The 25,041-nt window shown below is 39.1% G+C and overlaps 1 protein-coding gene across 1 annotated transcript in view; it reads right to left on the reverse strand.

Moving 5' to 3' along the window:
* The window catches only part of tgfb5 (transforming growth factor, beta 5), a 164,213-nt gene extending 140,005 nt beyond the window's left edge, over nt 1-24,208 (reverse strand). The window contains exons 1-2 of the mRNA XM_062044235.1: nt 20,685-24,208; nt 3,724-3,887 (exon numbers count right to left, since the gene is read on the reverse strand). Of these exons, the coding sequence (XP_061900219.1) occupies nt 3,724-3,887; nt 20,685-21,051 (531 nt within the window). The 5' untranslated portion in view covers nt 21,052-24,208. The remainder of the gene's footprint in view (nt 1-3,723; nt 3,888-20,684) is intronic.
* Nucleotides 24,209-25,041: the final 833 nt, after the last annotated feature.

Here is a 25,041-nt window from a genome sequence, read left to right on the forward strand (position 1 = left end):
GCACTCCATCCAGCTGTATAATCACTCGCCATACAGCAATAGATGATATCTGTCTATTACCTGACCGCTTCTATGTTAGCTACCTGTCTTTGTTTATAATGTATATTTTCTGCTGGATCTACTCTCTATTTATAGCTGTTACATATACTTTAAAGGCCTACTGAAAGCCACTACTACCAACCACACAGTCTGATAGTTTATATATCAATGATGAAATCTTAACATTGCAACACATGCCAATACGGCCAGGTTAACTTATAAAGTGCAATTTTAAAATTCCCGCCACACTTCCGGTTGAAAAACTCCTTTGGATATGATTTATGCGCGTGACGTCACAAAAGCAACGGAAGTGGTTGGAACCCATCGGACCCGATAGAAAAGCCTCTTGTTTTCTTCGACAAAATTCCACAGTATTCTGGACATCTGTGTTGATGAATCTTTTGCAATTTGTTTAATGAACAATGGAGGCTGCAAAGAAGAACGTTGTAGGTGGGATCGATCGGTGTATTAGGGGCTAAGTACAATACTGTAATATCCGTGATATTTGTTTTGGGGAACGCGCATGCGCGAGTGAGTTGGCGGAGAACTTGAGTGTGTGTGAGCGTGAGTTTTGGCTAACAGCAGCTTGTGTATGTGTGTGCGTTACTTTTTGAACTACAACCAGTTACCGCTTGTTAATAAAGCGATTGAGCAATTTGTTTAATGGACAATGGAGACTGCAAATAAGAAAGTTGTAGGTGCGATCGGTGGAGCGGCGGACTACAGCAACACCAACACCAGGAGGTTGTGTTGTGTTTTGAGCAGGATAGCAGACGCACTACGATGAGTCTAGCTTTGGCTTCCAATCATTTGATCGCTTGCCCGTACGTGCGTGTCGATATGTGCATGTCACGTATGTAACTTTGGGGAAATATATGTTTCTTGCCGACTCTGATGGCGGCCGGGGTGTCGTCAAAAGCGTACAACGCCCGCCGCCGCATCTGAGTTAGCTACGTAGCTAGGTTAGCTTCTGTTTTTTTAGCTTCGCCAAGCGGAATATTATTAATCGTGTATTTACATGTTCATGGTTTAATAGTATTATTGATCTTCTGTCTATCCATCCAGTCAGTTTTTAAAAAAATTTAGTTTCTATCTGCATTTGAGACTGCTATGCTATCACGTTGGCTACGTAGCTAGGTTAGCTTCTATTTTTTTTAGCTTCGCAAAGCTGAATTATTAATCGTGTATTTACATGTTCAGTCACTGTGAATGTCCATTTCGCGTTCTCGACTCTCATTTTCAAGAGGATATAGTATCTGAGATGGTTTAAAATACAAATCTGTGATACACAATAGAAAAAGGAGAGTGTGGAATCCAATGAGCCAGCTTGTATCTAAGTTACGGTCAGAGCGAAAAAAGATACGTCCATCACTGCCTCTCAAGTCCTTCACTGTAACGTTCCTCATCTACGAATCTTTCATCCTCGCTCAAATTAATGGGGTAATCGTCACTTTCTCGGTCCGAATCTCTCTCGCTCCATTGTAAACAACGGGGAATTGTGAGCAGCACTACCGCTTGTGACGTCACGCTACTTCCGGTACAGGCAAGGCTTTTTTTATCAGCGAGCAAAAGTTGCGAAATTTATCGTCAATTTTCTCTACTAAATCCTTTCAGCAAAAATATGGCAATATCGCGAAATGATCAAGTATGACACATAGAATGGATCTGCTATTCCCGTTTGAATAAAAAAATTCCATTTCAGTAGGCCTTTAATATTGTACATGGTAATTGTCAGAATAATTGTATCTAAGTTATCACAAAACTTTGTGTTGCCATGAGTTCCCGGCGAGAGGACAAAAGCTGTCTTTGATCTTACCAAGCAAAATGCTTGTAAAACTCCACTGTGTACGATGGGAGGAGACAGGAGGGGTTCAGTTTCTTTGATCTATTGTGATCCACAGGAAGATCTTGTCTTGACCCGAGATCTACAAAGCGGAGAGGAAGCAGGACCTGCCCAAGCTGCAGGCATCTTTTTGTTGAACTGTTTTGTGACCGAAGGCAATAGCTGTTTACGACCCCCGTCCCTTTAGAAACAGCTGTTGCTATGTAATCAGGGAAAGTCCAAATAAAAGAGGTGGCGTAGAATTCTCTTGCCAGAGCGTGGTGGAAGACTGTACGTAGCTGCAGCCCAGACGTTTCTCCTCATTGAGCTAAATTGAATCCTGTCTGTGTTTAATTCCTTGCTTCTTGTCTATTTAATAGATGTCATCTGTGTTTGAACCTGACAGTAATTGTTATATAGTGTATAAAAATATAATTTAATATATCAGTATGTATGATATACTGTGTATATAATATGTAAATATTACATATATATTTTATATTTTATATTGCTACTATGGTACATGTTTAGTCTACTTTATACCTGCATTATCATTTCCATCCTTTGTAACTGAGCTACTGTGTGGAACAATTTCCCTTGTGGGTCATTTAAGTTTGTCTAAGTCTAAGTGATAGAGAACAAAGGACAGAAAAAGGAACATATTGTGTCTGAAAACAAATTGACATCATTGATAAAAGAAGGAACCAACAACACATGTATAACAGTTAGGAATGTTAAAACCTTAATAAAGACATAAACCATATTCAAAGCACTTCCAAAACAATAACTTTAGATCAGGGGTGTCAAACTCATTTTAGATCGGGGGCCGCATGGAGAAAAATCTACTCCCAGGTGGGCCGGACTGGTAAAATCACGGTACGATAACTTAAAAATAAAGACAACTTCAGATTTTTTTTTTTGTTTAAAAATAGAACAAGCACATTCTGAAAATGAACAAATCATAATGTTGATGGGTTTTTTTACACATACATGTTGCAGTTAATAGTATTCTATCTTTATTTGTCGTTACTTATACTTTCTGAATAAATGATGGGATAATGTTCATCAGTCAACTCATAGGTGTAATTTTCAATCTATTAAGATAAAAAAATATCAAAATCAAATTACAGGATGTTATTTATGTAGTTTACTCATTTTTCTCAACTGGTGCACTAAGATCATGTGTTTTTTTTGGGTTTTTTTTACATATGTAGCATCATCTAAAATTATACAAAGAATTGCTATTGCGACATCTAGTGGACACATTTAGAAGAGCAGTTTCTTTCATTCCAAAATTTCGCAAACTCATCCCGCGGGCCGCATAAAACCTGTTCGTGGGCCTGATCCGGCCCGCGGGCCGTACGTTTGACACCCCTGCTTTAGATGTTTACCATGCAGTCCCAGAACTGTGCTTAGTCTGTTTGTTTATGTGCAGGATTACTCAAAAAGGACAAGTCATGTCCATAAAAGTATGTGGAGAGGTGGGAAGGAAGAAAGCATTCAATTCTGGTGCAGGTCCGGGATTGTTTTTCTGACACTTTTGTCAAGCGTTTGGCCCTGGCAGAGGTCCGTGCTCTCTTCCAGAGCTCTGCGGCAAGGCAGGCTCATTTATGCATAGCAGCTAAATAACACAGAGTACGGTCATAAACTAAAAATAAAAAACTTGTGGCATGTAAATGAAGGTGACTTACTATCCTGGGAATTCGGTCAGAGGTGTGAAATATTTGCTGGGAGCCACAAAATAATTCTCGTAGTGGATCTATTCTCTGACAAGCGGATTTCATACAAAGCACTACAAAATTCGGCTGTTTATTTAATGACGTTTTAGTGCCAATCTTACAATGAAAGACATTTCCCTCTACCTGATAGATCTCCACTCTCTGCTCAGAGGCGCGGGCCTGCGGGTTAGGGGCCCGGAAGATCCTGAACTCAGCCTTGACCAGGGTGCTGTTGGTCAAATCCACGCTGCTGACGTCAAACGGGACGCTTCTGTAATACGGGTTGAGTGGCAGCAGCTGCACTGCGTCTGCAGGAATGAGCACAAGAGCGGGTGACTTCCCCAAACAACACAGTTCAATATTGTCACACACATAATTAGTGGTGGTGTGGCTCTGTAAAAAAAAAGGAGGGTTTGTATGGAGTAAGTCAATGAGTGTGCCGTTGTTGCCAGGGATTGCATGGTTACATAACAAGTGTATTCCTTCTTTGGCCAAAGTGCGTTACTTTCGTTCCTACCCTAACATTTAGTGGCATTTGAAAAGTGCCTCCACAATCTGCGTCCATGACGTGATGTCTGCATGCAGTCACTCACTTCCACTCTTTAAGTCCTTTATACGCCTTTATATATTTTTAGCAATAAATAGAACAAAACTGTGTAATATTAAGGCAGTGATTTCCATGCATTCATTGACACAAATGACACTTATTCGCTCTTGCTCATGAACACATTATAATGAGAATGTCTGTGAATGTAGCTTTTGGTTCTAACTAGTGTTGTCCCGATACCAAAATGTATTTCGATACTTTTCGGTACTTTTCTAAATAAAGGGGACCACAAAAAGTTGCATTATTGTCTTTATTTTAACCAAAAATCTTAGGATACATGAAACATATGTTTATTATTGTAATTTAGTCCTTAAATAAAATAGTGAACATACTAGACAACTTGTCTTTTAGTAGTAAGTAAACAAACAAAGACTCCTGATTAGTCTGCTGACGTATGCAGTAACATATTGTGTCATTTATCTACCCATTATTATGTCAACATTATGAGGGACAAACTGTAAAAAATACTTATTAATCTACTTGTTCATTTACTGTTAATATCTGCTTATTTTCTGTTTCAACATGTTCTATCTACACTTCTGTTAAGATTTAATAATTTACTTATTCTTCTCTTGTTTGATACATTACATTAGTTTTGGATGATACCACACATTTAGGTATCGATCCGATACCTAGTAGTAACAGGATCCTACATTGGTCATATTCAAAGTCCTCATGTGTCCAGTGATATACAGTATTTACTGACTTTATAAACATAAAATACATTTTTAAAAAACGAAAGAAGATTTTGTGATGCTAAAAAAAAATCAATGTAATCATAGTATTATCGACGAGATACGCTCCTGTACTTGGTATCATTACAGTGGAAGTCAGGTGTAGATCCACCCATGGCGTTTGTTTACATTGTGACGCCGGTGAGCTATTGTATCCTCCTACGGTGTGTAGTGAAGCATGTTTAGCTATTCCTCGTCCTCCAGTGATAATATTACTTGTAAGAAACTTACTTTATTAGTCGCCATGGAGGCGAGGATTAGTAATTTAGAAGTAGCTAAAACACTGTGGATGGATGTTAGCCGCTAGCTAGCTAGCCATGTCTTAAAGCACCTATTCCTGAGGGTGTTTCAGTGTTATAACTTCATCTTTACCTTTACTTTTTACACCAAAATGCGTCCATTCTCCCTTTTCTCTCTACACACTGTGTCTGCTTGTAAGTACTCTGTGTGTGTGCGCTGCCGAACATGGTCGTCTGGTACAACCCTAGTTCTAACGGTGTATGCTGCTTCTATATGCACCTGGTCTGCCAGAGAATAAGAAGACATACGGAGAGCTCAGTGTTGGCAACTTAGTTACTAAGCAATACAATACCCTTCTTGATTGTCTTCTTCAAAAACTTGACGAGGGAAAAATCAAGTATTGCTTTTGTGTTATTGGACATTTTTGGAGAGTCAAACATAAAAGCATGTCTCGCTCCTCTCAACCAGCAGCATTTAAAAGTTCTCACTGGCGGCTCCACCTGGTTTGTGACATTAAAAAAGCGACAGCAGAAAGTTTATTTGCACAGTAGCACCTCAACTTTCAATATCAATTGGTTCCATTCATAACACTCCAATCTCAATTCAGTGTCATCTATTGAAATAAGTTGGAGTCAATTTAATTGATTTGGGACCACACCACCCACTCCAAAAAACACCACATTTTCAACATATAACATGCTTTTTTTTTTTAAAAACAGACTTTTAGATAAGAATTGTTGTTTGAAAAACAATACATTAGGACAGGCCTGGGCAATTATTTTGACTCGAGGGGCCAAATTTAGAGAAACAAATGTGTCTGGGGGCCGGTATATCTATTATTAGGAACACTAATACAAAACATCACAATAATGTCTGATTGAATGCTAAAAACGTTATGACAGAGCGCCTTAAAACGGAATGGAATTTTACATTTTTTTACTGATTGAGACACCCAGAATGTACATGAAGATAAAGAATGTGTGATTTACAATATTAACTATGAAGGATAAAACACTGAATATTGACAACATATGAACATCACACCCCCTCTCCATCTACATATTTTGCAATCAAGGGAAACATAACAAAAATGCAACAAACCCAGCCAAATATGAATGCGAAGGGTAAAAAAAACCCTCACCTACAATATAATACATCACTAAACGGTATATCTGATACTAATACAAAACCTCACGATAATGTCTGATTGAATACTAAAAACGTTATGACAGACCGCCTGAAAAAACGGAATGGAATTACTTCTTTTTTTTACTGAATGACACACCCAGAATGTACATGAAAATAAAGAATGTGGGATTTACAATATTAACTATGAATGATAAAACACTGAATATTGACAACATATGAAGGTCACACCCCCTCTCCATCCACATATTTTACAATCGAGCGAAACGCAGCAAAAATGCAACAAACACAGGGAAAAATGAATGCGAAGGGTAAAAAAAACAAAAAAAAACTACAATCTGATATATGTGATATATCACTAAGCTTTAGAACGTTGTTGTAAAAATCTCCTTTCGCGTCTGTCCCTGACACCCGCATTTCAGGCTCTGGAAACACTCTGTGGAAACACTCCCCATCCACACTGCTTGGTGCCTCGTCTGAGCTGCTGTGACGTAGATTACCATAGTAACTAATTAGATTACTATAGTAACTAGCAGAGGTGGGACCAAGTCATTGCTTTGCAAGTCACAAGTAAGTCTCAAGTCTTTGCCCTCAAGTCTCGAGTCAAGTCCCGAGTCAAGACAGGCAAGTCCCGAGTCAAGTCCAAAGTCAAGACTAGAAAGTCTCAAGTCAAGTCCCAAGTCCTGCATTTTGAGTTTAGAGTCCTTTCAAGTCCTTTTAACCACAGACTAATATTTTTACACAGATTGTGTATGCTTTTAAAACGCTGTATTTATTTATTAAAACAAGTGCATTTGAAATTGCAGGAAAAAAAATGGTGCTGACATTGCAATTCATAATAGCACTATTAACCAGTCATTTTAATAGTTTAAACAATTTTAAACATTTAACTCATTCCTTTACAGAATAAACACATTTGCAAAAACAAACATTAACATACTATTGGTTGTATTTCATGAAAATAACATTACCACAAAGTTGAGAAGGAGCAAAGATCTTCAATATTTGTATGTGAGAATCACAAAGAAATCTTCTGGGGGAGGATGACCCCCCTACAGGGGTTTGGTTCACAAACTTTCAGCCCCACCTAAAACAAAATTCACCAGCCGCCACTGATTATGATGCATTCTCATTTTAGGCAAAGTATAAGACAATACTTTCTTAACAGTATAATTGTAACCAGGAATAAGTCTTCAAGTAACAATATTCAAATACTAACATTGTTGGGTAAGACAGCATTTGGTTTTATTCTGAATCCAGTGAAACAGATTGGTGGTTTTAGCTGATATAAAGACTTTCAGGTGTTTATATATGTTTAAGTATTTGGCATACGCTTTTATCCAAAGCGACATACATAAAACATAGATATAAAACAATCACTGTAAACATTATCATTTAAGGGAAGAATGTAATACAAAATATCAATACAAAGTGTCAAGACAGAATAAACTCTCTGCTGCTGCAGCAACAGAGTTACAGTCTATAGGTCCCTAAAATGTATAGATATCTAATGTATTCATACATTGTTTATGTAGGATATACGCATGTATATATAATCTAATCATATTGTTTCTTCAACTTAAAAATAGCTGACCGTTTTTTTCCCTCTTCTCTGGGATTATATTCCCAGTTTTGATCTCGGACGTCTGGTCATTTATAGCGTATAAGAATATTATATTACTGTTAAGCAAACTATGAATAATAAAAACGCCAAAACATGTGTCCATTATCATAGCTACACGTATGACAAAAAAACGCGTGAAAATCAGTGGTATTCAGTGAGGTAAGATTAATTAAATTTGCTGACAGTTCATTGCTCCTGCCAAATGAATTGCACTGAGTGGAGCGGATCACCACTCCAAGATGGCGGCTCCGCGTCTCGTCTGCGCCAGTAGGCAGTAGCGTTCAATGCTGCGTACCCGTATAAGATGTCTATGGTTATAACGTTAGCAGTGAGTTTACAGCCTCACTGATTTAACTACACCGCAAATAAAAGTCATGTTACTTAGCCAATAAACGTTATCTTACATTCAAAACTTACCCTTCTTTGTGCAACTTCAAATGTCGAACGAAGTTGGAAGTTGTTGCGTCTCCGTCTGTAATATTCGAACTGCGTGATTTGCATACGGCAATTCGTTTTTTGTTGACCAAGTCGTAGTTTTTATACCCGAACGAAACCAACTTTGGCATAATTGTTTCTCACTGCCGCATTGTTTGACAACTCATGTTCGGTGGTTGTCCTGCAATTGGATTGGATGAGAGCTGTGTGATGAAAACAACGTATATTTAATTTGATTGGCTGTTGTACTGACAGCGCACACGCTGACAAGCAGCACACACGCTTATAGACACAGACGTATAAAATGAAAGATACAGAGCGCTCCCAAATAACTTTTTAAGGTTTGGGTTTTGGGGAAAGTAGCAAGTCATGTCAAGTCAAAAGCCTCAAGTCCAAGTGAAGTCACAAGTCATTGATGTTAAAGTCTAAGTCGAGTTGCAAGTCTCTTTACATTTTGTCAAGTCGAGTCTAAAGTCATCAAATTCATGACTCGAGTCTGACTCGAGTCCAAGTCATGTGACTCGAGTCCACACCTCTGGTAACTAGTATATAAGGCAAAAGCACAGATTCCAACCATGAAATACTTTGTATAGTTGAAGACTTACGGTCATTAGAAAACATCACTCCACATCATAATGGCAGCTATACTTTACATCTTAAAGATTTAAAAAAAAATATTTGGGAATGTCCGGCGGGCCGGATTGAAAAGCTTAAAGGCCTACTGAAAGCCACTACTACCGACCACGCAGTCTGGTAGTTTATATATCAATGATGAAATCTTAACAGTGCAACACATGCCAATACGGCCGGGTTAACTTATAAAGTGCAATTTTAAATTTCCTGCTAAACTTCCGGTTGAAAACGTCTAGATATGATGACGTATGCGCGTGACGTCACGGAGAGAACGGAAGTATTTGGACCCCATTGGATCCAATACAAAAAAGCTCTGTTTTCATCCCAAAATTCCACAGTATTCTGGACATCTGTGTTGGTGAATCTTTTGCAATTTGTTTAATGAACAATGGAGACTGCAAAGAAGAAAGCTGTAGTTGGGATCGGTGTATTAGCGGCGGGCTACAGCAACACAACCAGGAGGACTTTGAGATGGATAGCAGACGCACTAGCCGCCGACCTCACCTTGACTTCCTCCGTCTCTGGGCCGCAGACCGCATCGGTGATCGGGTGAAGTCCTTTGTCGCTCCGTCGATCGCTGGAACGCAGGTGAGCACGGGTGTTGATGAGCAGATTAGGGCTGGCTGGCGTAGGTGGAGAGCTAATGTTTTTAGCATAGCTCTTTGAGGTCCCGTTGCTAAGTTAGCTTCAATGGCGTCGTTAGCAACAGCATTGTTAAGCTTCGCCAGGCTGGAAAGCATTAACCGTGTAGTTACATGTCCATGGTTTAATAGTATTGTTGATCTTCTGTCTATCCTTCCAGTCAGGGGTTTATTTATTTTGTTTCTATCTGCATTTGAGCCCGATGCTGTCACGTTAGCTCCGTAGCTAAAGTGCTTCGCCGATGTATTGTCGTGGAGATAAAAGTCACTGTGAATGTCCATTTTGCGTTCTCGACTCTCATTTTCAAGAGGATATAGTATCCGAGGTGGTTTAAAATACAAATCTGTGATCCACAATAGAAAAAGGAGAAAGTGTGGAATTCAATGAGCCAGCTTGTACTTAAGTTACGGTCAGAGCGAAAAAAGATACGTCCTGCACTGCACTCTAGTCCTTCACTCTCACGTACCTCATCCACGAATCTTTCATCCTCGCTCAAATTAATGGGGTAATCGTCGCTTTCTCGGTCCGAATCTCTCTCACTGCATTGTAAACAACGGGGAAATGTGAGCAGCCCTTCCTCCTGTGACGTCACGCTACTTCCGGTATAGGCCAGGCTTTTTTTTATCAGCGACCAAAAGTTGCGAACTTTATCGTCGTTGTTCTCTACTAAATCCTTTCAGCAAAAATATGGCAATATTGCGAAATGATCAAGTATGACACATAGAATGGATCTGCTATCCCCGTTTAAATTTTTAAAAAATCATTTCAGTAGGCCTTTAACTCAACGCCTAAGAAGACATTGCCACAAATGCAGCCCTGTGGGAAACTCTGTATGGAGCTGATATAGATATTTGATACATTGCATTTATCCTCGTTTTGGTCACCTTCTGAGAGCTTTGCATATGTAGCACCCTGAAACTAGAGTTTGGATTTAATATCTAAAAGTTGTATTAAGATGCATAGATAGAATAACACTTATTCTGTTTTTGCTAAATTTATTATGTAATGTGTTTCATAGGGCAGCTAGTGCGTCTGCCTCACAATACGAAGGTCCTGAGTAGTCGTGAGTTCAATCCCGGCCTCGGGATCTTTCTGTGTGGAGTTTGCATGTCCTCCCCGTGGCTGCGTGGGTTCCCTCCGGGTACTCCGGCTTCCCCCCACCTCCAAAGACATGCACCTCGGGATAGGTTGATTGGCAACACTAAATTGGCCCTAGTGTGTGAATGTTGTCTGTCTATCTGTGTTGGCCCTGCGATGAATTGGCGACTTGTCCAGGGTGTACCCCGCCTTCCGCCCGATTGTAGCTGAGATAGGCTCCAGCGCCCCCCACGACCCCGAAGGGAATAAGCGGTAGAAAATGGATGGATGGATGTGTTTCATATTTCATACTCATCTCCCTGTTTGATTGGTTATGAGTCTTAGTTTATAGACGACCCTTTTAGACCAGTTGATCTGCCGTTTCATTTCTACTCTGCCCCCCTCTCCATCGTGGTGGAAAGGGAGGGCACAGGTTCGGTGGCCACGGATGAAGCGCTGGCTGTGCAGGGTCGGGACCCAGGGTGCACTGGACTCTCACACTATTATGTTAGATCCACTATGGACTGGACTCTCACACTATTATGTTAGATCCACTATGGACTGGACTATCACACTATTATGTTAGATCCACTATAGGCTGGACTCTCACACTATTATGTTAGATCCACTATGGACTGGACTCTCACACTATTATGTTAGATCCACTATAGACTGGACTCTCTCTATTATGATAGATCCACTATGGACTGGACTCTCACTATTATGTTAGATCCACTATGGACTGGACTCTCACACTATTATGTTAGATCCACTATAGACTGGACTCTCTCTATTATGATAGATCCACTATGGACTGGACTCTCACTATTATGTTAGATCCACTATAGACTGGACTCTCACACTATTATGTTAGATCCACTATGGACTGGACTCTCACACTATTATGTTAGATCCACTATGGACTGGACTCTCACACTATTATGTTAGATCCACTATGGACTGGACTCTCACACTATTATGTTAGATCCACTATGGACTGGACTCTCACACTATTATGTTAGATCCACTATGGACTGGACTCTCACACTATTATGTTAGATCCACTATGGACTGGACACTCACACTATTATGTTAGATCCACTATGGACTGGACTCTCTCTATTATGTTAGATCCACTATGGACTGGACTCTCACTATTATGTTAGATCCACTATGGACTAGACTCCCACACTATTATGTTAGATCCACTATAGACTGGACTCTCACACTACTATGTTAGATCCACTATGGACTGGACTCTCACACTATTATGTTAGATCCACTATGGACTGGACTCTCACTATTTTGTTAGATCCACTATGGACTGGACTCTCACTATTATGTTAGATCCACTATGGACTGGACTCTCACACTATTATGTTAGATCCACTATGGACTGGACTCTCACACTATTATGTTAGATCCACTATGGACTGGACTCTCACACTATTATGTTAGATCCACTATGGACTGGACTCTCACACTATTATGTTAGATCCACTATGGACTGGACTCTCACTATTATGTTAGATCCACTATGGACTGGACTCTCACTATTATGTTAGATCCACTATGGACTAGACTCCCACACTATTATGTTAGATCCATTATGGACTGGACTCTCACTATTATGTTCGGGGGTGTCCCCGGGGAGGGGGGGGGGGGGGGGGGGCGGTGGGGGGCGCGGCGGAGGGGGGGGGGGGGTGCCCTCCGAGGTTTCTCATTGTTATTCCATTGGGTTGAGGTTTTCTTGCCCTGATGTGGGATCTGAGCCCAGGATGTCGTTGTGGCTTGTGCAGCCCTTTGAGGCACTCGTGATTTAGGGCTATATAAGTAAACATTGATTGATTGATTGATTGAGTTTATGTGTGTAATGCGCATGCTCGAGAAGGAAACAGGAAGTGAAACAGTGAGCGGGAAAAAGAGGGGTATCAGAAAGTGCCTGTAATATGAACCGTGGGTTTGGTGAAGAGACGACGTTTGGTCATTTTAAGGGTGCAACACATACAGAACACGACAATGTCCCAACACTTGTATTCATACTAACCATTGAACTCTCAAGATGGAGCAACCATAGTAACGGAATTTCCAAAAATATATGGCAACTGTCTTTACCACAAGGTACAGCAACTAAATATGTTTTCAGCCAATTGTGTATCGGAATGCATGAAACTATCTTGACTATTTGTCTAGCGGGATGCTTTGTGGTAATCTGCAACCATGCAGGCACTTACAGTTTGAACTTGATCAACCCAAAAGTGCAAGTCAAACATGAAGGTACAGCAGTATTTTTTATGATTAGTGGTCATATGTCTAACATTATTCCAATAGTGATGTTTTTGTTTGTCTTTTTAGATTCCTGGTACTTCAAAAAGGGTTTCGGGACAACAATCCTTAATAAGCCTCTCGATAGAATTGGAAGTGAGTTGTCCAAAATTATAATCTTGGTGCTGGAATTTGGACAGTATGAAAGTGCTCTAGTAAGTCCTATTAGGAACACTTTGTTGTGTGTGTCTGCAGCTTTAATGCTAATGAGCTGTTTGCCTCACATCTGTCTAAGACAAAGTATATGTCCTGAAAAAGCAATATTGTGCACTTTACTTATTTTTTACATATACTCAGTAACTCACGTGATAAATGCCTATATCAGGCTAAATTGGGGCACCGAGCACAATTTTATTTGGAGGTCCCCTCACCCCATTACAACATTTTTTCACACTGTACTTTTTTTTTAATCAAACTTGAATTTGATTTGATGCATGTTTTGTCCAAAAACTACTTCATGGGAAATTCATTGTTCAATACATTATGTTTTTAGTGCAAAACAACACACACATTAAAGGCCTACTGAAATGAAATTGTTTTATTTAAACAGGAATAGCAGATCCATTCTATGTGTCATACTTGATCATTTCTCGATATTGCCATATTTTTGCTGAAAGGATTTAGTATAGAACAACGACGATAAAGATCGCAACTTTTGGTATCTGATAAAAACAACCCTTGCCTCTCCTTTTTCTATTGTGGATCAGGGATTTGTATTTTAAACCACCTCAGATACTATATCCTCTTGAAAATGAGAGTCGAGAACGCGAAATGGACATTCACAGTGACTGAACATGTAAAAACACGGTTAATAATTTTCAGCTTGGCGAAGCTAAAAAAATAGAAGCTAACTTAGCTACGGGGCTAACGTGATAGCATCAGTCTCAAATGCAAATAGAAACTAAATTTTAAAAAAACCCTGACTGGAAGGATAGACAGAAGATCAACAATACTATTAAGCCATGAACATGTAAATACACGGTTAATAATTTTCAGCTTGGCGAAGCTAAAAAAAATAGAAGCTAACTTAGCTACGGGGCTAACGTGATAGCATCAGTCTCAAATGCAAATAGAAAATAAATTTTAAAAAACCCTGACTGGAAGGATAGACAGAAGATCAACAATACTATTAAACCATGAACATGTAAATACATGGTTAATAATTTTCAGCTTGGCGAAGCTCAAAAAATAGAAGCTAACTTAGATGCGGCGGCGGACGTTGTACGCTTTTGACGACACCCCGGCCGCCATCAGAGTCGGCAAGAAACATATTTCCTCAAAGTTACGTACGTGACATGCACATAGCGACACGCACGTACGGGCAAGCGATCAAATGTTTGGAAGCCAAAGCTGTACTCACCGTAGTGCGTCTGCTATCCAGCTCAAAACACAACACAACCTCCTGGTGTTGGTGTTGCTACAGCCAGCCGCTAATACACCGATCGCACCTACAACTTTCTTCTTTGCAGTCTCCATTGTCCATTAAACAAATTGCAAAAGATTCACCAACACAGATGTCCAGAATACTGTGGAATTTTGTCGAAGAAAACAGAGGTATTTGTATGGGTCCAAACACTTCCCTTGACCTCGTGACGTCACGCGCATACGTCATCATACCGCGACGTTTTCAAGCGGAAGTTTCGCGGGAAATTTAAAATTGCACTTTATAAGTTAACCCGGCCGTATTGGCATGTGTTGCAATGTTAAGATTTCATCATTAATATATAAACTATCAGACTGCGTGGTCGGTAGTAGTGGGTTTCAGTAGGCCTTTAACATAATGTTGACTGGGATGCGATCCTCGATGTGAAATTAGCAGCCCAGCAGTACTCAGTTGTAATACACTTTTACGCCACATGTGGCAGTTAAGTCTGGAGCAAAAGTCACAGAGAAGTCTCTATAGCGCAAAAGTTATGACTGAAGTGGTGAAGCTGTATTATCATTTGCACTTTGATTTTATTCACTGTTTAATTAAGGAACAGTTTTTGTTTTATTAATTGGGTTTATTCATTTTAGCACAATATTATTAACAGTGTTTCCCACACATTCATTTATTTGTGGCGGCCCGCCACGAAAGAATTACGTCCGCCACAAATAAAAAATTTAAAAAATAAAAATTGTATTTTTTTTTGTCCTGTCTAGCTTCTCAGGCAAATCATATAGTTGATGTAGATGCCCATATAGGCTGTTCAGATTTACTTTACAAAAGAGAAGTGTAGGATACTTCTCGTGTTGCCTTATTTGTATTTGACCACTACTGTTTTCTGTTTATTTGTTACTGACTGTGGCAGGACACCTCTGCCTCTGTTTCACTTTATGTTGCTGGTAAATAATATGGTTGTAGTAGTAGGCTAAAATTAAATTATTTAGTATGCACTAATTAAAGGGGCAGAGCTTTAAGAGACATTTTAGCTTTTATATTTTATAAGATATATTTTTTGTAAGAACCACAATTAATAAATATATTTCAGTGAATAACTTATTGTTCAAATCTGTATATAAATATGTACATAAAGTGTTGTAATTATATTGTAAAATGGATGGATGGATGGATGGACGGACGTTTAAAACAAAATTGTTATTATTAATTAGTAAGTATACATTTTTTTAGCCTTTTTAGAGAAAATCATACCATTGTAGTAAATTATGCAAATTACTCGATGATGTCATGGTGACCACGCCCATAGCCACGCCCCCACCGCCACAGGTATCTTGGCAGTTTATGGGAAACAATGTTGTATGCAAGTATATTATTAGTTATAAATGAGTCCCTTCTTATGCAATATTTTCGGTTAGTACTTATTTTTCTAATCAGCCTGACAAAAGCCTAAGGTTGATGTGTTAAATAAATAATAGAGTTGATTTAAGTTTATTTTTAACATGAATATACTTACAATATGTTACTCTTAGTGAGTAAAAGGGAACTGCACTTTTTTCAAATGTTGCCTATTGAACACAATCATTATGAGACAAGAAAAAAGAAAAAAATGAGAGACAAGAACAAACATGTCTTCTTTTTTTTTTTTAAGAATCTAAAGATGATTAAAAAAAAAACGATTGCAAAATGCGGCTTATGAGAGTCACCATTGTAGCCTTCAAAGCCTCTAAAACAACTTCAAAAGCCTCCATCAATCTGTTATATACACACTGCAAGTATATATATAATGTAGTAACAGACACCTTCATAACAATATGTAATATGTACAATATACACACTGCAAGTATATAGATAATGTAGTAACAGACACCTTCATAACAATGTGTAATATGTACAATATACACACTGCAAGTAAATATAAAATGTAGTAACAGACACCTTCATAACAATATGTAATATGTACAATATACACACTGCAAGTATATATATAATGTAGTAACAGACACCTTCATAACAATATGTAATATGTACAATATACACATTGCAAGTATATATATAATGTAGTAACAGACACCTTCATAACAATATGTAATATGTACAATATACACACTGCAAGTATATATATAATGTGGTAACATACACCTTCATAACAATATGTAATATGTACAATATACACACTGCAAGTATATACAGTATATAATGTAGTAACAGACACCTTCATAACAATATGTAATATGTACAATATACACACTGCAAGTATATACAGTATATAATGTAGTAACAGACACCTTCATAACAATATGTAATATGTACAATATGCACACTGCAAGGAATATATTTGCGGTAAAATTTCATATGAAATGCCCTGTTATTCATTGATATTTCCCACAAAACGGGGTGGGGCCCTAACACAGCGTGTGTTTTTCCTCTATGGTTAGGCGACCCTGAATATATGACATACATCAATGCTTCTCAAATAGTGGGGTGGGCCCCCCGGGTGCCAGGTGGGGCCTGAGAGTCAAAAGACTTCCAGTATGCTCAAATAAATTAACAGGTTTGTTTCTTTAAACATAGCTAAATATAATATAAACACAGATCTCCAAAAGGCCCCTGGGGACACATTTTGCTGTGCTAAAAATGTTATTCTGCACAATGGGACTGAAATGCTCGTGATACACAAAATCTGCCCAGCAACAAGTGCAACGTGAGCAGGGAAATTGTGTGTCAGAAAAGAATCATCCGCAAAGCAGCAGGGGTGTCAGACTCCTTTTCATTGAAAGCCCCATCGCAGTTATGGCTGCCCCAGAGGGCCGATTGGAACACTGAATAATATATAAACATAAACTATATTGCCAAAAGTATTTGGCCCCCTGCCTTGACTCACATACGTATGAACTTGAAGTGCCATCCCATTCCTAACCCATAGGGTTCAATATGATGTGGGTCCACCTTTTGCAGCTATTACAGCTTCAACTCTTCTGGGAAGGCTGTCCACAAGGTTGCGGAGTGTCTTTATAGGAATTTTCCACCATTCTTCCAGGTCACACACTGATGTTGGTGGAGAAGGCCTGGCTCTCAGTCTGCATTCTAATTCATCCCAAAGGTGTTCCATCGGGTTCAGGTCAGGACTCTGTGCAGGCCAGTCAAGTTCATCCACGCCAGACTCTGTCATCCATGTCGTTATGGACCTTGCTTTGTGCACGGGTGCACAGTCACGTTGGAAGAGGAAGGGGCTCGCTCCAAACTGTTCCCACAAGGTTGGGAGCATGGAATTGTCCAAAATGTTTTGGTATCCTGGAGCATTCAAAGTTCCTTTCACTGGAACTAAGGGGCCAAGCCCAACTCCTGAAAAACATCCCCACACCATAATTCCTCCTCCACCAAATTTCATACTCGGCACAATGCAGTCCGAAATGCACCGTTCTCCTGGCAGCCTCCAAACCCAGACTGGTTCATCAGGTTGCCAGATGTAAAAGCGTGATTCATCAGTCCAGAGAAGGCGTCTCCACTGCTCTAGAGTCCAGTGGCAACGTGCTTTACACCACTGCACCCCACGCTTTGCATTGGACTTGCTGATGTATGGCTTAGATGCAGCTGTTCGGCCATGGAAACCCATTCCATGAAGCTCTCTGCGTACTGTACGTGGGCTAATTGGAAGGTCACATGAAGTTTGGAGCTCTGTAGCAACTGACTGTGCAGAAAGTCTTTGCACTATGCTGACCTCTCTGTCAGTTTACGTGGCCTACCACTTGGTGGCTGAGTTGCTGTTGTTCCCAAACTCTTCACTTTTCTTATAATAAAGTTGACTTTGGAATATTTAGGAGCGAGGAAATTTCACGACTGGATTTGTTGCACAGGTGGCATCCCGTGACAGTTTCACGCTGGAAATCACTGAGAGCGGCCCATTCTTTCACAAATGTTTGTAGAAACAGTCTCCATGCCTAAGTGCTTGATTTGATATACCAGGCCAAGTGATTAGGACACCTGGTTCTCATCATTTGGATGGGTGGCCAAATACTTTTGGCAATATAATGTACATTGCGTCATTACACACTTACATTATGTAATGTTATTTTTTTTTTTTTTTTTACATACCCTGTAAGAAAAATATGTAAAAACTGACAATTTTACCATAAATATTTGGTAAATGTTATATATATTTTTTACGTACACTGTCAGAAAAATATGTAGATTTTAGAGTAAAAAACTGACAATTTTACCAAAAAATTATGGTAAAAGTTATATGTATTTATTACGTACTCTGTAAGAAAAATATGTAGATCTTATTGTAAAAAATTGACAATTTTACCATAAATATAAGGTAAATGTTTTTTGTTTTTTTACATACACTGTCAGAAAAATATGTAGATTTTAGAGTAAAAAACGGACAATTTTACCAAAAAATTGTGGTAAAAGTTATATATATTTATTACGTACTCTGTAAGAAAAATATGTAGATCTTATTGTAAAAAATTGACAATTTTACCATAAATATAAGGTAAATGTTTTTTGTTTTTTTACATACACTGTAAGAAAAATATGTAGACTTTAGAGAAAAAAACTGACAATTTTACCAAAAAATGATGGTAAATGTTGTATATATTTTTTACGGACTCTGTAAGAAAAATATGTAGATCTTATCGTAAAAAACTGACAATTTTACCTTAAATATAAGGTAAATGTTTTGTTTTGGGTTTTTTTTACATACACTGTAAGAAAAATATGTAGATTTTAGAGTAAAAAACTGACAATTTTACCAAAAAATGATGGTAAGTGTTATATATATTTTTTACATACTCTGTAAGAAAAATATGTAGATTTTATAGTAAAAAACTGACAGTTCAGTTGCCAAAATGTTACCATAAAATGTACGATGTTTGTTACGATACATACTAACTGGAAATGGAAATGGAAAACAGTACCACTGTTGTAAGACTGTTGTTTTTACAGTGTATTACACAGTAAATGGAAAAATGATACCAACGTTTTTGTTTTGTTTTTAAACGGTAAAATTCTGGCAACTGGGCTACCAGTTTGTTTTTTTTTACAGTAAAACATTTTTTACTGTGTACAAACTGATGAATAACTTGCTTTGAATCATGAGTCAATCATATATTTAAGTACTTATTTATATTTGAACAAAACATTTTTTTGGAATGTGTTATAATATTTGTTGCAATCAGTGGCAGCCCGTGCGTTTCCCCACCTAGGCCTTCAGTGATGTCCGACTTCAATGATTACCTCTCAAAATACCATCATTGATGTCACCACATGACCATTGCTGGAGAAATACCATACAGAAACACATCAACAGTGTACAAAACGGGTTATTTTCTGGCGCATTTAAAAATCAATAAACGCGCATCGGTAATTAAAACATATCTTATGTGGTACTGTCAAAATAAAAATTGCAGAAAACGTGGGGGAAAAAAAGAAATAATATATCTGAACTCACAACCTGTAGAACCCATTCGAGCTTCCGGGGTTGGCCGACATGGTCTCACAAGATGTGGTTTCTCTTTAAATATCCTTCTTGAAAATGGCCCTTGCAAATATATGTGTCGTCTTGTCTAATCATAAAAGATGCAGACGAGGCGTGTCGGCTGAATTCTTAAAGTTTACTCCACAAGGTGCTCATCAAAAACATCCTGCTGGCTCAACTCTGCACTACTGCGGCATGCTGGGTAATGGAGTTCTTATGTTACCTAGCTCATAACATCACTATATATATCTGCCTTGGACCAGCTTGAAGGCCTTACTGACAGCAACTCCTGATCTGATTGGCTATGGCAATTATCTATCAACTGTATGTGCCCGTTCACTTACAGTGCACATATACATTGTTGATTCTGAAGGCATGATACAGCATGGCAACATAAGCTACCTGAATTCTGATTGGATACAAACTCTATAATATAAAAACAACAGCGCTGGAAGGAGCATAATATGACATGAAGAGAATATGAATACTTTTAGATATTTAGGGAAAGTAAATAAAACATTACTCGTATCTTTAATTATGATCATGATTTCTGGTTATGTTAGGCGACACACCACTGGTTGCACTATTAGAAAACGTTTAAAATATATTTAATTGCATGCAGGACATGTATTTTTTCTGCCAAAATAGAAAGGATAAATACATTTAGCAAGAAAAGACGCATATTAATGCCAGGCTTTCGCAGGCCACACAAAATGAAGTGTTGGGCAGGATATGGCCCCCGGGCCTTGACTTTGACACCACAGCACAATATTAGGACTTACTAGTTTGTGTGGGTGGCAGCATGTCGATCCTCTGCACCTCCTTGGCGTAGTATTCCTCCTCGCTGCTTTCTCGCTCGCACGCCTGCGACTCCCCGAAGCTGGCGCGCTCCTTCAGCAGCTCCCGTGTGCTGTTGTAGAGCAGCATGACCTCCGGGGCCACCGCGCCGCTCACCGCCGCCGCCTCGTCGTCGTCGTCGTCGTCCGGGGGGCTCTGGATGCGCAGCTTGCTCAGGATCTGTCCGCGCACCGCCTCGATGCGCCGCGACTTCTGCTCGTCCAAGTTGATGAACTGACACGTGTTGATGCCCTTCACCAAGGCCACGGACAGCCGGAGGAGAAGCAGCAAGGCCAGGCGAGACAGCCACATTGTCCACGGAGGGAAGGATGGTAGTCCGACTGTGGGGAAGAAACTCCTGGAGGAGACTTTGTAACTAAAGCCAAGCGTGGATAGTTAAAAGTCCCAAAATCGCATTTAAAAGCAGGCTGATATCAGACTCTGCTAACTGTAACCAACAATTACACACCTCACCAGGAAACAGTCAAAAAGTCACATTTAGGCCTAAATTTTTTTTTTTTTTTAAAGAGTTAAAAGTCCCAAAATCGCTTTTAAAAGTAGGCTGATATCAGGTTCTGCTAAACCACTCTTCCACTGTAACCAACTATTACACACCTCATAAGGAAACCATCAAAAAGTCACATCCAGGCCTAAAAAAATGTTTAAAAAAAAAAAAGAGTTAAAAAAACAACAAAAGTTTAAAAAAAAAGATTTTTAAAAAAGTTAAAAGTCCCAAAATCGCATTTAAAACCACTCGTCAACTGTAACCAACAATTACACACCTCATCAGGAAACCGTCAAAATGTCACATTCAGGCCTAAAAAAAAAATTTTTTTTAAAAAGAGTTAAAAAATTTTTTTTTTAAAGAGTTAAAAGTCCCAAAATCACTTTTAAAAGTAGGCTGATATCAGGTTCTGCTAAACCACTCTTCCACTGTAACCAACAATTACACACCTCATCAGGAAACCATCAACAAGTCACATTCAGGCCTAAAAAAATGATTTAAAAAAACAACATAAAAAGAGTTAAAAAAAAAAAGATTTAAAAAAAGTTAAAAGTCCCAAAATTGCATTTAAAACCACTTGTTAACTGTAACCAACAATTACACACCTCATCAGGAAACCGTCAACAAGTCACATTCAGGCCTAAAAACATGATTTAAAAAAACAACAAAAAAAGAGTTAAAAAAAAGATTTAAAAAAAGTTAAAAGTCCCAAAATCGCATTTAAAACCACTTGTTAACTGTAACCAACAATTACACACCTCATCAGGAAACCGTCAAAAAGTCACATTCAGGCCTAAAAAAATCTTCTTTTTTTTAAGACTTAAATTTTTTTAATTTTTTTTTTAAAAAGAGTAACAAATCCCAAAATTCCTTTTAAAAGCAGGCTGATATCAGGTTCTGCTAAATCACTCTTCCACTGTAACCAACAATTACACACCTCATCAGGAAACCGTCAAAAAGTCACATTCAGGCCTAAAATTTTTTTTTTTTTAAAAGAGTTAAAAAAAAAAAGAGAAATTTTTCAAGTCACCCGTCAACTGTAACCAACAATTACACACCTCATCAGGAAACCGTCAAAAAGTCACATTCAGGCCTAAAAAAAAATGTTTGTTAGACAACTTTTAAAGAAATGTCAGTGTTAAAAAAAGGCGAAACTTGTATGAGAATGCGATGCGTTCTAGAACAATCCTTAGTGCTAATTAAAGCCCGAATAATGAAGTCTTCTGTCCGCCTCCATTGTCCATCCTCCTGGAAAGAAACCCAACAGAAGCGTATCGCAAGTCCGCCAACGGGAAGCCAGACCGCTCGCACACAGGCTGGGCCAAAGGAGCCACATAGCCGAGTCCCAAAGAAAGTTCAACGTCGCCCGGAAGAAAGTCCTCCTATTCCCGCTCTATAGGAGAAGTGTTGATGGACGCTGTACAGTCATAACGAGAGTCCCCCCCCCCCCCTCGCGTAAACATCCAACTAGGTGAGGCTAAAAGGCGGCGAGGTGAATGAAAGAAGCTCCTTGTGGCGGCTCCAGCGTGGAAGAGGTGGACTCCAGACCTGCTGAGCGATGGAGCTCCAGCAGCATGACCGGGAGCCGCGGAGCCACGCAGTCCGACCAGGCGAGCTGGAGGCGGGGCTTGGAGGCTCGCAAAGCACCGCCGCGTGTTTGCGTGTGTGGGAGTCTGCGAGGAGGGAGTGTCGGTGTGACTTGTGGACAAGAACCATTTCACGGCCTCACCAAAGTGGGCACATATTTGCATTCCCGCTAAAAATAACGCGGCCTGCAAATGGAGATAGAAGCTAAAGTGACAGCTAGCAACTAGTTAGCTTAGCATCCGGATAAAAGAACGTCGAACATTTGCTCTAGCGGTTATTTTTTTCTTCTTTTTTAAACATTCAATTATAGATGTACATTTTTTTATTTTTTTTAGAAAGTATTTTGTTCTACGTCAGAAAGTTAACATGCAGAGCGAGTAACGTCCAAGGTAAGATTAGCACTTGTAAATAGAAGAGGAATTAGCTATCTTAGTATCCTCACTTAGATGTAGATAGATGTACATTTTTTTTATTTTTTTTAGAAAGTATTTTGTTCTACGTCAGAAAGTTAACATGCAGAGCGAGTAACGTCCAAGGTAAGATTAGCACTTGTAAATAGAAGAGGAATTAGCTATCTTAGTATCCTCACCAAAGTGGGCACATATTTGCATTCCCGCTAAAAATAACGCGGCCTGCAAATGGAGATAGAAGCTAAAGTGACAGCTAGCAACTAGTTAGCTTAGCATCCGGATAAAAGAACGTGGAACATTTGCTCTAGCGGTTATTTTTTTTCTTCTTTTTTAAAAATCAAATTATAGATGTACATTTTTTTATTTTTTTTAGAAAGTATTTTGTTCTACGTCAGAAAGTTAACATGCAGAGCGAGTAACGTCCAAGGTAAGATTAGCACTTGTAAATAGAAGAGGAATTAGCTATCTTAGTATCCTCACTTAAGTTAAAACAATCAAAATACACCACTCATTCATATTGAACACTAATTGACGTATTGTGTTTTTTTATTGGGTACTGTTCTGTGCCCAATGGGTGAGGGCCGACATCCGGGCAACTGGGGCCGTACTTATCAAGCTTCTTAGAATTACTCCTAAGAAGTCTGCTAAGAGTTGACTTAAGAGTAAATAAATTCTTCGCTGAAAGCTGCACTTAAAATTTAGTTATCAAGCGTCTTACTCACACTTTCAGCGAAGTGTAGGACTGAATCTTAAGTGTCACACTCAGAGCTGAATTACGACATTACTATGTGCCGTAAACGGAATTTTAGGTGACGTCATTTCTGTGTCCATAGAAATGACCAATCACGGAAGGGAATCCGTTGTCTAAGAATAAAGAAATATCTTGGAAATATTTAAGTGGACAATGGGAGTGTATATTTTGACAATAAACTACAAAATAATACAAAACAAACTAGTCCCCGCCGGCACTCACGCTACCGCTCCCTCTCTTCTATCGCCCACACACTCACTGACGTCACTCACCTCACGGCCACACACATACGCTACTGTCATAACATTTTCTTTCCAATTCATTAATTAGGCAACTAATTTGAAACTGGTGTGGGTGGCTCTATATATACTAGCCCACTGCAGACACATGCAGAAATCAACAAGGAATCGAAAAGTATTAAATCTGTGACAAAAATAATATCCGCTCTGTCTAAACGATACCGTTTGATCTGCTGCTCGTCATAAAAAAAAAAAAAACATTGTTCCGTTCCCTGAACGTTCGCGCACGTCTCTCTCGCCTCAGTGCCATCCCCTGCTGGCAACTCCTAACCACTTAAGACACCTCTGAAGGTCTCTTAAATATCGTGGAGAGTAGGAGTGATTCTTAGACTTAAGAACGTTGATAAAAAGCTTTTATTCTTAAGTTTGAGAGTAGGACTAAATTTCGCAAATTCTCAGGACTTAAGTGTAAAATGGCACTCTAAGAAGCTTGATAAGTACGGCCCCTGAGCTACATACGGGTTCTTCGAGCCATAGCAACCAGACTGGCGTTGAAAACAAACCGTTGCCATTACTCTTTAACCTGTCGACCTACGCGGGTTAAACCCGTCATTCTGCCTCCAAAATGCCGAAAAACTGTGTTGTTTTTGGTTGTGCTAACCACAACTGGAAACAGGGAAAACAAAGGTTGTATTTTGTTCTGCCAAAGCGCGATAAAATCCCACAGAGACGAGACAAATGGCTCGCAGCTTTACACCGGGAAAACGAGGACGGTTCTCACTGGAGTCCCCCAAAGTCCCGGGTCGTGTG

Source organism: Entelurus aequoreus, linkage group LG04 (genome assembly GCF_033978785.1).
Source record: "Entelurus aequoreus isolate RoL-2023_Sb linkage group LG04, RoL_Eaeq_v1.1, whole genome shotgun sequence".
Classification (NCBI taxonomy): domain Eukaryota; kingdom Metazoa; phylum Chordata; class Actinopteri; order Syngnathiformes; family Syngnathidae; genus Entelurus; species Entelurus aequoreus.